Raw genomic sequence first — 16,710 nt, 5'->3', positions numbered from 1 at the left:
TACTATGAACAATAATAATTCACTTTTCTCTAGCCCTATGGCTTGGATAATTGAACAGACATGATCTATAAAATAATTTGTCTTTGGGGCAGGGCCATGTCTCCGTCTGAGTGTACGTCACTCAGAGACATATTAATGTTGCCTTGGTGGCTTCTCTGAAACTGATGATTTTGAATCTTGAACTTGACAGGCCACTTTTCAGAAGAGATTAAAAGTGATTGCTCCGCTGCAAAATTCCTCATAATGTGTGACGTCGACATGATGTGCCAAAGTAGGCAATCGTTCTCCGTATGTGCTGTGGGATTTATTATTTTCACAACAGTTGCCAGAAGCAGCAGGAGAAAACACAATACAGCAAGTAGCAGGGACAGGTAGGCCTACACAGTATGACATCTGACATACTGTATAGTAAAACACAATACAGCTCCACTACAGCCACTTGAACACAGATGTGTAATACACTAATGCCTAACGTTGTACACATCTTGTGCATTACCATGTAATGAAAGAATCAATATTGGGACCACAATACTTTAAGGTAAGCAAAAATGTCTACACATGAACCATTTCACCCCAACTAATGCACACTTTCATACATAATTTAACATGAATGACAAGCAGCTCCGAACCCTCAAATTGATAACCCGATTATTATACAAACAAATTCTCAAAATTCCACAGGCAAAATTGCTACCACTGCAGCCTTTTGATGTTTGTTTAAGCAAAACACATAAAAAATGTATCTGGTATTAAATCCTGTATGGTTTGTTGTGGATGTCGCCTCAGGCAATCCACTCTCTGGCATAGTGTTGTCACCAAAGCAAAAGTGTTTTACTGTGCTCTCACAGCAGTTTGTATGTCAGACTGGCGTAACACAGAGTAAGTGTGAGAGCAACACACTTTAATCGAATTCATCCCAATGATTAATCTGGACAACTTCAGGACGGAAGATAACCACAGCCCTAGCATCATAGCCGATCTACAAGCTCGAGTTGTGAGCTTGTAGTCGATCTGCTACATTCAACAAAGAGATTAAGGTCTAGACAGGGGAAAAGGGAGGGGGGCACAGATCCATGGGGCACCCTGGTCAAAGTAATGTATGGTTTAAATAGTTAAGAACTGAATTGATGAAAGACCAAGCCAATTATTCTCACATTTTATTATTCTCTCTGTGTCCTTCCCTCTCCGCTTACAAACGGCTGCACGCGTTATCAAGCACAAAGAGTATTGTGTGTTCCTTGAAGTTTAGTTCATTTTAATTGCAGGATCTTGTGAATTCTTTGCACCCGCTTTGAGTACATCTGGCAGAATCAATAGTTTCAAAGAATGCAAACAGGCACCCAGGAAGGATTTCCAACAGATGTGTATTTCAATGTCTTATGGCTATTTGTTATGCAGTCATTTTGCTCATGGACGATTTTCACTGGCATTCACTCTAGGCCAGCTAAGGCATCAAAATTAAAATTAAAAATTAGTATTCACAGTGGTTACTCTGTAGATTTCCATATTTATAACACAGTGTGTGTGTGTGTGTGTGTGTGTGTGTGTGTGTGTGTGTGTGTGTGTGTGTGTGTGTGTGTGTGTGTGTGTGTGTGTGTGTGTGTGTGTGTGTGTGTGTGTGTGTGTGTGCGCGCGCGCGGTGCGTGCGTGCGTGCGTGCGTGTGTGTAAAAGCTCAAAATACATGATTCATTGTGTGGTTGAAGATCGGCTATTTTTGCTATTTGTCATATGAAGTATTGTTTTGTTTTTTTACAAATCAAACCCTGGTATAACATTATCATTTTGGCAGTGCAGAATAAAGGTATAAATGCCGATGTTCAACTTCAGACTAGTATTAGCACTGCCATCATTATGGCCTGTCACCAACAATCCGAATAATTCTGTGTCTTTTCTCCTCTGAAAAACAAAACAAACATAAAAACCTGATTTTGTCCATAGGAGATGAAGTTGAAAAGCTCATCTACGTTTCCAAAAGCCTGAAATATGAAAAATATGACAAATAAAACCAATTACATGGAATTTAATTTTTACACTCAATCTTGTTAGTTTTGCATTATAACATTGCGGTTGGGCAGAAACCTTGTATCTTCTTAATTCATCTCCTTTATTAATTTATAAATATGATAGTGTCACCTATAAGTTGTGAAAATAGCCAATAAGCTGTCAACGGCTCGCTATGCGTTGTGAGCTATATATATATATATATATATATATATATATATATATATATATATATATATATATATATATATATACATTCTTCTGTTTTTCATTATTGAGTTCACCCAGGTGATAATAGGATATTAACCCTGATGCTTGCTTTTGCCCAACTAATCCCGATTAGCTCACCTTGACCTTGACCTTAAACTAAAACAAGACACGTGGATGAGCATGAGCCCAGCCTGTCATGTTCCACGTTGCATAAAGAATAGAGCAGAGATGACTACTGTGACTATTCCCTTTGTTACACACTGTGTATACACGGTAATGTGGAGAGCTGAATGATATTTTGCTCATTTCCTAGTAAGTTTGATTTTTTTTTATCCTAGTAAGTTTGATTGCATGTTACTGTTTCTAGGTAGTGAATGGTGAACTTGCTAAAAGGATTCCCATTTGCACTGTAAGATATTACCAAATGAACCATAGCATCCCTATTCTGAGGGGAACATGCGATGAAAATAGCAGATCTACAAGCCCACAACGCATCACAACCTGACGTGTTGTGAGCTTAGATTGGCTCTCACTTTCAGCGAAGAAATTCGGTGTAGAGGGACAAAAGGAGGGGATCAAGTATAGAATCCTGGGAGAAGTATAGTGGTTCAAACTGGCCACATTCATGCAATTAAAATACAGTAACATCATGCTGAATGAGAAAGATCGCTACTCCTGGCCCAGCCATTTTTTCCCCTCTGTTTACTTTCTCTCAGCCGCTAGAACTGGATTGATGCAATGTTATCCGGATGCAAAGGAAATCTAATAGACAAAATTGAGAATACAGTGAAGGATGTTAAAGCACAAGAAGGTTTTTTCTTTATCATGACGTCTGCATCCTTATTTTGTTTCCCATAAATCATCATAATTGTTCTGCTGTATTCTAGGCAAGGCAAGGCAAGGCAAGGCAAGGCAATTTTATTTGTATAGCACATTTAAACAATAGGGCAAGTCAATGTGCTTTACACAAAACACAATTATAAAATGACTTTAGGATGAATAAAACAAAAAAATAACAAATACGATTACAGCGCACAAGAGAAAGAAAGAGAAAAGTAACTCAATCAAAGGCAGTGGAAAACAGAAAGGTCTTTAGTTGTGTTTTAAATTCATTAGCTTATGGAAATTTGACATTTAATTTTAGGAGGGAGCGTTGATTGGGTTTACCTGAAAACATGGTCTGTGGAAGGAGTCTGCACTTAAGAGAATGCCCACTTATAGGTATGTAATAAACAGACATAAATGAGCTTGGAAATTCTAGTACACTCTAAAATCCTGAGGGTTCATTAAACTCGGAGAGAGTGTACAAATAAGGGTCCATTTGGTTATATTTGTGCACTCTCTGGGTTACAAATGGACAAATGAACATGGCGATTAAACTGTGTATTTTGTTGCTTCTTCTTTCCACTGCCATCTGAGATGGCAATTATCTGGGCAATCAGAGATGAGTGATCTCACACACATTCTACTACCGAAGGTCTACTGCTAAATTAATTAATTAGCTCCAATCTGTCTTATGTAAATTTGACATTTCATTTTAGGAGAGAGTGTTGATTGGGTTTACCTGAAAACATGCTCTGTGAGAGGAGTCTGCACCTTAGAGAATGCCGTCTTATGGGTATATAATGTGAATAGACATAAATGAGCTTGGAAACTTGGTAAAATCCCAGAAGCAGCTCCATATATTTATCAGAAATTATGTGCAGAGTGTTAATGACTGAAGATCATGAATCAGGTTGACACTGGGAGCACATACTGCTGTTTGTCTGCAAACAGCAGCATTTGTGGTTTTTTCAATTACGTTTTAATTTAATTTTATTTCATATTTTCCCCAAAACAATATACGAAATAAATGAAAAAAAAACATTGAAAAAACACGGCCCCCTCACGCATTGGAAGGACAATATCAGTCAACAGAACCAAGGACGGGTGTTTTCAATGAATCTAACATGGTTAAAGTGCGGAGTTACAATGGGTGTACAGTATATATGAAGGAGGCGTGTCTGATAAAATGAATGTCAAATATCTAAATACTGAATTAACTTAAAAACTGTCGGACTCTCCAAAAATGAACTGTCCTTTCACCATCTTTTCCAAAGACAGTCAATAGAATTGATATACTGACCTTTACAATAAGATGGAGAGGCTATCCATATCCCCCAGGACCCCCACCACACACGCATGAACACGCACACGCACGTGCACGCACGCACGCACACGCATACGCATACGCACACGCACACGCACACGCACGCACACACACACACACACACACACACACACACACACACACACACACACACACACACACACACACACAAATGCTTGCTCTACATTTGTAAACTTGACTGCAATCTAGTTTTTCTTTACATTTGTAAACTTTTGTTGTCCCCTTAAACATACCAACTGTTTGTTGGTATGTCTAAGGGGAACGTAAACTGTGTGGGAGAGTGGTTCGCCTGTCTGCTGCCTACGGGTCAATGCAGAGACTCTGTCTGAACACTCTGGAAATCTGACCAGAGTTTGGACAAACATGACAATCCCTCCACCAACCTATACTCAATCTATAGGGCTGTGATATGCATGCTCTGCTTATGCTTGGGATATGCCAACTAAATAAGCAGAGCATGTGGATCCAGCAGATCTTCTCACATAACAATTAACTACAAATGTGACCAAACACAGTAACTTGCATTGGAATGTTGAAAATGTATGGGTAGCGTACACTGGAACATGGAAGCGTGGCTCTGTGAGAGGGTCTGTGTTTCCATGACCATAGTGTGATTCATCATTGTTTGTTAGGTACACAAACTCACGTCTGCTGTTGGGCACTCGTATGTGGGATAAGGTGTTATTAGAAAGCCATGTTTTTCACACAAATCAAACAAAATGTTTATGTGCCCAACATTTGTCAAAACATAAAAAGAAAAGAAAAATATGTCTGTTTTGAAGTAGGATGCATTCGGGGCTTATAGACGTGAGGCAAATTCAAACAGATTTTTATTTATATTTCAGTTGAAGCATGTAGCATAATGATGATGTGCCTCAAGGTGTTGAGAATCTATCTGTGTCCAGTACTCCATGTAGGACAGCGGATAGGATATGTTAATCCAAAGGACGGATTTCTCTTCAGTAATCAATAAATCTCTAAGCAGTTGATTCCGGCATCATTTATTTATTTATTTTTACCTCAGCAAAGATTGAGTAAGGTGTTGCAATGTGAAGCGTTTGTAAGCTTGCGGATCTGTTGTTTTTGACGAGCGATGCCGTTGAAGCTCAACCTGGACAAGACCGAGCTGATGTTCCTCCCGGGGAAGGGCTGTCCGCACCGAGACCTGGCCATCACCATCGATAATGCTCTGGTGACGTCAACTCAGACTGCGAGGAATCTGGGTGTGACCCTCGAAGACCGACTGTCGTTCTCGGCAAACATCGCATCAGTAAGGCCCTGCAGATTCCTCCTCTACAACATCAGGAGGATTCGCCCCTTCCTCACTGAGAAGGCAGCGGAGGTGCTCATCCAGGCTCATCATCATCATCATCATCATCCTGGACTACTGCAACTCCCTCCTTGCTGGCGTCCCGGCGTCTGCCATCAGACCTCTGGAGCTTGTTCAGAAAGCTGCGGCTCGTCTGGTGTTCAACCGCCCCAAGTTCTCCCACACAACTACCCTTCTCCGTTCTCTGCACTGGCTCCCCGTAGTGGCTCGCCTCCAGTTTAAAACCCTGGTGCTAGCCTATAGTAAACGGAACAGCTCCTTCTTACCCCATCGCTCAGTGGTCCTTCTGGCAGCCGATCTACACGTCACAGCTTTTTTCTGTTCTGGCCCCACAGGGGTGGAATGAACTCCCCACTGATGTCAGGACAGCAGAGTCACTGCCCATCTTTCACCGCAGGCTGAAAACCCACCTCTTCAGGAAACACTACCCTGCCCTTCCTCTTAGCCTTGCCTACTTGTTGTCAATTATTTGTACGAGCTCGTGTTTTATTGGATCTTGTTTATTTGATACACTTAGCTCTTGCTCATTTGATTTTCCTATTTGTCTCATCCGTTTAAGAAAGTAGCTAGCTGATGTATTGCACTTTTACCTCAGCGCTAGGTGTACTCTTAGTTGCTTGTTTTAGAAGAGAATGCACTTAAGACTTCTGGTGATTAGTAGTTTTCCTGCCTATATGTTGAATGCACTTACTGTAAGTCGCTTTGGATAAAAGCGTCTGCTAAATGACTGTAATGTAATGTAATGTTGAACTTGTAGGACAGAGTACTCACCACAGTGAAGTTCGTTTCATATTGGTTGGATATTCCGGTTGCTTTTTATGGTGTTAAATGGGGTGTGGAACAATGCAAATGGGACGCGCCGTGCACATGAATGCCGAACAGGTGGGATTCATCATCTGATACACCTGTGATCTGCACATATCAAGGTTCTACACTGCCTTTCATGAATCGCACATCAGTCTTTACTTAGTCACAAAAGTACAGTTTGCGAGCTCTGGGTAGCCAACCCGACAAGGCGGAGATCCACACTCCGAGGAGTGCACTTTAGTGCACTCCTCGGAGCACTCTAGTGCTGTCTTTGTGCTTGGGCGTGTACAGCATATGGCAAATGGTGCTCTGCTGTGACGACGGGTCGATTTATAGCCTTGCGCATAGAATGAGCAATAACAATAACGTCACACAATAAAGAGAGGGCAAATGTCCATGAAAAACAGAAATAAACACCTGCACAAACATTGTACGGTTTCACTGCAGTCTCTCTCTGTTGAAGAAATGTGGCCCATTTTAGAGAAAAAGGAAGACAACTAAAAACCGAAAGGAATCAAATGAGTGTTGGAGGAATTGCTGCGGCCCCACAACAATGGTCACAAATGAATGGTTTCGGGATTGCCTGTTAAAGTTGGCCTGATTTCTCCGGTGCTGATTTCTTGATGTGAGAGCCAGGAGTACAGCCACAGTCATAGCAGGAAGTCACTACCTAGCTCGTCGTAATCATCACATTCAGAGCAGGTCTGAATGTCTACACTAAAGTCTGGCAAGACCCAGTCCCAGAATGAATGGCATTTTCCTGGAGCAGGTGAGAAAACTCTGTTTTCATTTGAAACCTAGACGCCACTAACAATAATAGTCACAGTACAGAGGTCTACAAAAATCACCCAACATTATTATGTCCATAATCCATTATGCCATTTTTGTTTCAAAACTAGTATAATTTTAACTCGATTTAGTTGTTCATTTATTTAAATTTGGACTTGAAGTGTGCTGTAAACACTGTGACAATTTAATTTATTTATGCAAACTAAAGCCAAGGGTAGGGCTCGATAAGTATTATGCTTCTCCCTGTCCCCCCTTTTCTTTTTCTTTTTTTTCTAAATTGTTATCCCACAATTTTGCAACCCCATTTTTTTCACCCATTGCCAATTGTCTAAGTAATCCTGGTCGAGGTTTTGTCTTGTAACATGCTGATTTAACAACAATGTTGAGTCTCCCTTCCCTGACTAAACCTGACTTGCTACCTGTGCATTATTTTCATATGTACAAGCCAATTCCTGCTTTGACCCAAGGAGATGATAAATGAGCTTGAAGATTCTAACTCATTTAACTCAGATCAGATCAGACAATGATTTTGAGTTATTCTGTAAAATGTGTGGCTCCACAATTAAATGAACCCTTAAGTAAAATGGATCAATTTAACTCAGGAAACCAAGAGTGGGTTGCTAGGATCTGTGACAGGATGATGAACAGTCTTGTCTTGAAAGCTAGATAGACCACTAGAACCACTAGAAAAACCTCTGACCTGAGAAAAAAGAAAAATTAATTATTATTATTCTCCTATGAAGAGGGCTGTATTCTATAAGTGAACTGCATTATGGAATAGTCTTCCATGTGATGTTTGTGGCATCAAAGGAAAGGCTGGTTTTAAAAGGAAACTGAGACTCATACTGTATATACTCCGGACCAGTGGAGGAAAGTAACTAAGTATATTTACTCAAGTACTGTACTTAAGTACAATTTTGAGATACTTTTACTTTACTTGAGTGTTAAAAATGTCTTCTACTCCACTACATCTCAGAGGCAAATCTTGTACTTTTTACTCCAATACAATTATTGGAAAAGTTTAGTTAAAAGTTATGTAGATTTTGTTCATTATTACAAAACATAGATTAACCAATTAAACATATTTTATACTTAGTCTATGTCATACACAACATGTACGTTGTGAGCATGTAGATCTGCTTTTGTACTTTATCTTTGGTACTTTAAGTATAACTTTTACTCAAGTATTCTTTACTCATGTATCATTCAGATTTTTGTGCTACTGCTACTGTTACTTTTACTTAACCCATTAAGACTGGGAATGCATCTGTGTCATTTTAGATTTTAGCTATAGCCATTATTGTATACTTTGGCTATTCGAAAATAGCAGATATACAAGCTCATAAAGCGGCACAGAGTGCCACACTATGAGCTTGTAGATCTTTTTTTTTTTTTTTTTTTCTGAAAATGTGTGCAAATCTTTTAATATATCTTTTTTTAAAGCAAACATTTGTAACTCAAATCTTTGCTTTTGGGGGGTCCCAGGAACAAAATATTTTGATATGGGGGTCGGCGGCCAAATACATTTTATAATAAAATGTATGTAATAATTTTGGTTGTCCTCCCAAAAAGTTTGAGCACCACTGATATAGCAACATACGTTTTTCAGAAACCTGATTTAATAGACATTTGTAGATGCATATTGGTTAAGCAAAATATCTGAGTACTTGTTCCACAACTGCTTACATTATGTATAAATGACCTCTTTATTGTTTAGTTTCCAGATTGAATCTGAGGGGGACAGACTCCTATCCGAGGATGAACTGTCAACATCCCACCATATGGAGACAGACTTGTTCTGTGCCACTCCAGTTCCTGGACACATAGACAGACCTTTACTGATCCTCAGGGAAATTCAGTTGTCATAGAAGCACCGCAGTAAGACTGAAACAAAGATATTGTCACTGTCGGGTAGAAACCGTTTATCTCCATATTCTAACTTTTAGTTTTTACCGTATGACGCAGTCGCAGACCCAGCAACCATGTGACAGCTGAACTGTTTTTTAGTTTTAGTTTTTTTGCGAAAGGCCAGTGTTTGATCAAGATTGATCAATGCTGTAGCCAACATCTAACACGTTGTAATAGCTCAACATGCTTTTTATTCAAGAGATAAGAACACCAGGAAACATAAAAAGAAGCAAATGAGAAAAACACGTGTTTTGCTTTTTTTTTTCAACTGAAAAGAATTATGAGCACATAATCAAGAAATTAAAATGGAAAATAAAATGCTTAACAATAGTAAGATGGTGAGAAATGATGAGAAATACTGTGGATGCGTAAAAACTCCCGTACTGTTTTAAGAATAAGAAACATACTTTATTAATCTACATGAAACAACACTTACTAATTAAATGGAACAGATGGCTGGTACTGTAGTTTAAAGGTAGTGATATTTTTGGTTAAACAAAAAGTAATCGGAAAAAAGTTCAAGCTCTTTATTATGATAGTAATCATTGCTATAGAGTGTTTGTTCTCCTGCTCTTTGATAAACAGAAAATATATTTTCAGGTGTTACCAATTTATCCCATCAGGAGAGAGAACCCCAAAAAGATCGTTTATCAGCACGTGTTTCAGTTCAAATTTTGTCTGCTCATTTACATTTCTCATCACTTCAAATTTCAATTGTTTATCGTATATGAGTTCGCTCCCCTGATTGGATTAAATTGGTATCCTGACCAGAAAATTAAATGTTACTAATTAGATGGAGAGATTTGGAGACCCCTGTTACTGAACAAACACTACAAACTCTATATAGCAATGATTTCTATGGTCCCCCCAGAATAGGGATGATAGGGTTCAAGTGGTTAATACATTTAAAAAAAAAGTTCCTATCACACTTTTAGATTTAGCAACCCCCTGTAATAACTCTGAGGACCCCCTAGGGGTCCGGGACCCCCTGTTGAAGACCCATGCACTAGATAACTCTTTCACAGATCCAAGGGTTAGTTGGATGAAAGCATGATGCGTCGTGCCATCCTCTGCCATCCTCTCTGCGAGCCGCATTAAGAAAAGTAACACAGTCTCCATCTCCAAAGTTATCAGGCTCACCAGGGGCCCAGTACCTGGAGAAGTAACAACATTTAACTCCTTAAAATAGACAGAACTAGAAACTACTACTAGAAACTACTATATACTATATGTTCTGGACACTTTTATATTGTGAAAACGTCCATAGAAATTCTAACTGGACAGTTGTTTGTTTACAAACAGTCACTTCTGATCTGGTCTATATATACCTTTACATGGATGGTTTTCACTATAAATATTTTAGTTTTTATTCATGACCTCAAATGATAATGATGATGGAAATTAACTGCACGGTAAAATAGAAACAGGTACATATTATTTATCGTCTCTCAAAAGTAGCAGATCTACAAGCTCAAAACGTGTTGCTTCGCGCCGCGTTACGAGCTTGTAGATCTGCTACTTTTGATGCTTTTGTGTGACGCTGTAGTATGATCAAGTAGGGCATTGAATTACAAAAAAAACACAAAAAGTTTGAAAATGGAGATAGGAGAATTCTTTCCACCAGCAACGATTTGTGAAATGCAATTATAATGTTCGATGAAATGAACAAGAGAAGAATGAAGGTAAAATTAAGATGCAGTCTTACGTCGGGGTGGTCAATGGTGTTCCATCCACCCACTTAAATGATCCTTCTTCCTCTCTGTCACTCAAACCCAGCCACACCCTCCGGTTGATACGCTCAACAAAGTCCTGGACAGAAATGGTTCTTGTTAGCTTATAGGTTACATCTCTCTCTCTCTCTCTCTCTCTCTCTCTCTCTCTCTCTCTCTCTCTCTCTCTCTCTCTCTCTCTCTCTCTCTCTCTCTCTCTCTCTCTCTCTCTCTCTCTCTCTCTCTCTCTCACACACACACACACACACACACACACACACACACACACACACACACACACACACACACACACACACACACACACCTGTTTTTCTTTGCTGTTTATGACCATCAGATTTGATTGTCTGTCTCTACAGTATTGTCTGCTCTCCTCCCAGGTTTTCTTCTCAATAGAGATGTAATAACACTGATCGCCATCCAGTTTAAAGCCGTCTGATTCTACAACAACAAAAATAATGTAAGCAACTGTTTTCATTTATCATTTGCTCAAATGAATGACTGCATGACATAACAAAGAAGAAAACCAGTAATATTTCACTGACCACACAGCCTCCTCTTCAGGTTATCTCGCTCTTCAGTTACACGGTTACATCTTTTCTGTAACTGGTCAAAACTGGTCCTCAACTGGTCACGCTCTTCAGCTATGTTGTTATATCTGGTCTGTAACTGGCCTCGGTCTTCAGTCCGGTTGTTATAGGTGGTGTAAATCGTCAAATTTGGTCTGTAACCTGGTCTGCTGTCGCTCTTCCGTCAGTTTCTGATCTGTATGGAAACAATATTTCAAAAATGGGAGATAAAACATTTATTTACAAAACTTTTTGGCTATAGCACCCTCACAGCAAGAATGTCCTGGGTTCAGAAAGAGAAGACTTTCTGTGTGTAGTTTGCATGTTTTTTCACACACACACACACACACACACACACACACACACACACACACACACACACACACACACACACACACACACACACACACACACACACACACACACACACACACACACACACACACGCCCCCAACCCCAAATGTTCTATTGATTTGAATTATTTCAATATTGATTGAAGCAATCTCCTAGCCAAGACTAAAGTGACGTTCTCAGCTGGACTGAACTCTGCAGGGAACCCTGGACCCTTCCACACTGACACCACCCTTAAATACACAAAGGTTTGTGTGTGTGTGTGTGTGTGTGTGTGTGTGTGTGTGTGTGTGCGTGTGCGTGTGCGTGTGTGTGTGTGTGTGTGTGTGTGTGTGTGTGTGTGTGTGTGGTGTGTGTGTGTGTGTGTGTGTGTGTGTGTGTGTGTGTGTGTGTGTGTGTGTGTGTGTCTGCATATAGGCTCCGAATTATGTGTGCGCTCATGGGTGCTAAACCCGAATCAACCCATGAAGACAAAGCCGCATGCATTTGCATGCCTATGGGAGCGCGCCCCACCAATGAATGGATGCCTATGGGCGCGCGCCCCAACAATGAATGGACAGGTTGTCCGAGCCAATGGGCGAGCTACTGTAATGTAAATCTGGCCCCATGCGACGGCCGCATGAGGTGGGTGCTCGGCATTTCTCCTAGGTGCCCGGGCTAGGAGGAACCCGCAGGATCGGCACCCCTGTGTGTGTGTGTGTGTGTCTGTCAACAGGTCTATGTCCTATAAATCCTCACTTAAACCAAACAGCAAGGTAAATTTAGCACCACTGACGCTGTGGAAGTGAAATGTGATTGTAACTAGAAAAAGTGCCCCTCGGAGCACAGGTCTCCGCCAGATCAGGTTAGTTATTGTGGGCCAGCAATGTTCGGAATTCGCCAATCAGGATGGAATATGAAAAATCGGACGGAACCATCTTTATCACTTGACTATAGAGATAATGGGTACCGATTTGCATGATGTTTGAATTTGTAGGAGTAATATAAAAAAGAAAAGTGTTGCAAAATCGGCCTCCTGGTGGCGCTATAATAGGGCAATGGTAAAAGGGTGGCATTTGTTCTTCAACGTAGTGCGAATGTGCGTGCAAAGTGTCATCGCAATCGGACGCTGCATTCAGGATTTGTGGCATTTTGTTAAAAACGGGCCACTCCTGCAAACTTTAGATGTCAATGTTAGCCAATCAGGATGGAATATGAAAAATGTAAATGATCCATCTTGATCACATGACTATAGAGATCATGTGTACTGATTTGCGTGAAATTTGGATACATTCTGAAGGCTTAATATCAAAAAATGTGTTTTACATAAGTCGGCCTCCTGGTGGCGCTATGAAAGGCAAATGTGAAAAATGCAAGGCAGTTGTTTTTCCTTGGCCTCTAGGGAGTGTGCGTGCAAAGTTTCACGCAGATCGGTGCAGTTCTAGTTAAAAACGCAAATCGGCCTTTTATAGCGCCACCATGAGGCTGATTTGAAAAATTTCAAGTGGTATTTCTTCCTCAGCCTAGTGGAAATGTGCGTGTGAAATCTCACGGAAATCGCAAGCTGCGTTCATGATTTGAGGCATTTTGTTGAAAACGGAGCAATCCTGTAAACTTTGGAAGCCAAACTTAGCCAATCAGGATGGAATATGGAAAATTGGACAAATCTGTGTTGATCACATGACTATAGAGATACTGTGTACTGATTTGCGTGAAGTTTGGATAACATCTGTAGGAGTACTGTCAAAAAATTTGTTTAGCAAAAAGCAGCCTCCTGGTGGCGCTATAACAGGCCCATTTGAAAAAATTGGGCCAGAAGTTCCGCTCTCGCATCCAGGGAGTGTGTGCACAGTTTCGCTGCGATCAAGCCAACGGTGCCAGAGATTAGCTGTACACAAAATGACAGAATGACGGACGGACGGACACACGCACACACACACACGGACTGACGGACAGGGGGTAACTCTCGCCATGCCTTTCGGCCTGGCGGAGACAATTACTGAGTTGCGTTTAATGATTTCTATTTAGAAATGCAAACAAATTATACTTTGTGACATACAGTATATTTGACCATTTCTAAACAAACAGTGTGAATTTGACCTATGATGCAATGAGTTTCAATTAATTTTCAGTAACTTTTTATGTTCCTAACTTAAAGGAGAATTCCGGACAAATTAAGTGTTATCTTTGATGTCTCGTTACTCACCTAACGACTTGAAAAGTGGCGTTCTTTTTTTCCATATATTCCCCTGTCGTCATTTTTTAAACCCCCTCCGTTGTCATAATGGGAGCGCGTGGGTAAGGGAAATTCTGAAACACTGGTTGCTTGTTTCCAGAATTTGGCAACACGAGTTGCCAGGTTCTGGAAGAAACAAGCATCCAGTATTAAATCGTTCGCCATTGACGGCAGCCTCGCAGATAGTTTCAACGCATGTTTGACTATCATGGGACTCTACTATGAATACTAGTAGAGAAAAAAACAACTTTGCGTCGGTTATAATAGACGAATTTCCCTTACCCACGCGCTCCCATTATGACAACGGAGGGGGTTTAAAAAATGACGACACTTTTCAAGTCGTTAGGTGAGTAACGAGACATCAAAGATAACACTTAATTTGTCCGGAATTCTCCTTTAAGTGCAACCAGATACAAAATGTAACCGCCATAACAGCTTCCATGTTCACAAACATGTTAGAAACAAGAATCAAGAATAGAAGGTTTTATCTGTCACTACACATACAGGAACAGGAGGCAAAATGCAAGTACTGTATGTGTGGTCCTCTAACGCAGTGGTTCTTAAACTGTTCAAACCGCAACCCCCCAAAATAATCCAATTTGAACTGGGGACCCCCCAACCTGACAAGCACTTGGAATTGTAGAATGAGCATTTACATTTAGTTTGACTCGGTTCCTAAATTTTTGCCTCTTTCTTAGGTAGTATTTGACAATTTGGCCAATGTTTGTCCATTTTTTCAATGTATAGTTTGTTGATTACTTTTGACGCAGTAATGGTCTTTTTATTTTTTACCACTGCTCTAATGTACTGTGCCACAGCAACATACAATAACAGTAATAAAAACTAAGGTAAGATAGAAAATACAAAATATATATATATTGGGCTACTAATAGTATCCACATCAACATATAGCCTAATAATGGCAAGAGAAAATATATATAAGTGTTTAACAAGGCATAAGGCATTACAATAAGGCAACGCCATTGTATGCAGAAAACATATAGCAGAAACACTTGTAGGCCTATAGCACAATTAGTAACAGCACCTACTGCAATGTTTGTATACTAAAGCAGCAGTAGTCACAGAAGTATACGTCAACATAACAAGACAGACACTATCTATACTGTATGTATCAGAAAAAACAACCATTTCCCTGCATTTTTATACCATAGCAGCGGTAGTAACATCAACAGTACACATGTTGACTTTACCTTCATTCCCCCCCGTCTGTAGAATGGCCACCTGCTGCTCTGTAGCCTTCAGCCTGGCTTCCATGGCTCCAATCTTAATCAGAAATTCGCACATATCAAGCTGACAGTTCTCTTCTGTGATCACCTCACTCATTTCACAGCCGTAAAACAGAAACATCGGTATAATTAGAAAGGCTCTCATTCTCTATTAATGTTGTTCTGTCTGGCCCTTAGAATGTCAATACTGGTCCTGTTTCAAACCTTTATACTTGCTGGTGAGAGTCCTCGTGGTATTACTGAACAGAGCTGTTTTTTAAGCGTGAAAGGCCAGTGATTGACCTAGTTTACGGGTAAGTCCAAAGTGTGCTGTGCTGCACACTGACAAGTCTCATGCGGCAGTCCCCTGAACAGTGTTTGTGCCAAGTTTGGTGCTGATGGGAACAATGGTGTGCCTCGCAAGTCCAGATTTTACATTTGTGACATCCACCTTAGACCCACTATCTAGGCAATTTTAATATAGAGATAATCTTCAAGTCACAGATGATGACAAAAGCCACAGACAAGAGAGAGGCTTCACAGTAAAATTTTATAAGTGATAACCATTTATCCATTTGTAACCAGCCAAAATATGTACTCAAGTAAAAGTATTGTTAAAGTAGTGATGAAGCAAGAGAGAATAAAACAATGTGCAATAAAAATGATAAACAGTAAGGACAAGCAGAATGTAGCCAAATCTTAAAAAGAAAATAATTGTACTAGATGTATAGGAGTAAAAGGAATGTTTTTCTTCACAAATATACTTGAACAGAAGTAAAAAGTTTGTTGCATAAAAAAAAATAACAATTTACAGTACATGTACTGTAACCGAGTATGATCTTGGCACAAAAACTGTTTTCACCCACTATTGTATAGTGATGTGACAATAAAAGTGAGAGTACCACGACTGCATGTGACACATCCCACTCAAGTGTCCTGAGTGGGATTCCATCTCGGGAACAAATGCTGACCAGTTCAGTCGATGTGGTCACTGACAAGTTGCGGTGGGGAGCTGTCCAGTCCCAGAGGTTCCTTCAACAGCCCAGGTCATCCCAGCAGGTACCCATGACAACAGAGTGTACATCTGGTACATCACCACAGCCACGTGAAGCAGTGGCAGCATCAGTAGTGGAAAGTAACTAAGTAGTAAACTAAATGTATTCAAGCACTGTACTTCTTTTTGGTATTTTTTACTTTGCTGGAGTACTTCCAATTTTCAATACTCTATTCTTCTGCTCCACTACATCTCAGAGGCAAATAATTGTACTTTTTACTCCACTATAATTACTTGAACATTTTAGCAACTAGTTACTTTGTAGATTTTGATTATTAGTACAAAACATATACATTAACCACTTCAGCCCTGGATATACTTTGACTATTTGAAAATAAAAGCTCACAACGTG

The 16,710-nt window shown here is 40.0% G+C and overlaps 1 protein-coding gene across 1 annotated transcript in view; it reads right to left on the bottom strand.

Annotated features, from left to right (window-relative positions):
* The window catches only part of LOC308073270 (protein ABHD13-like), a gene marked incomplete at its 5' end in the record, with an annotated part of 149,254 nt that extends 133,808 nt beyond the window's left edge, over positions 1 to 15,446 (bottom strand). The window contains one exon of the mRNA XM_080412148.1: positions 15,290 to 15,446. Coding sequence (XP_080268274.1) covers positions 15,290 to 15,446 — 157 coding nt within the window. The remainder of the gene's footprint in view (positions 1 to 15,289) is intronic.
* Between the last annotated feature and the right edge of the window lie 1,264 nt (positions 15,447 to 16,710).

Source organism: Gymnoscopelus braueri (assembly GCF_963280865.1).
Source record: "Gymnoscopelus braueri genome assembly, chromosome: 18".
Lineage (NCBI taxonomy): Eukaryota > Metazoa > Chordata > Actinopteri > Myctophiformes > Myctophidae > Gymnoscopelus > Gymnoscopelus braueri.
Note: the sequence above shows the minus strand (reverse complement) of the source record. Positions and strands in the feature narration are given on the sequence as shown.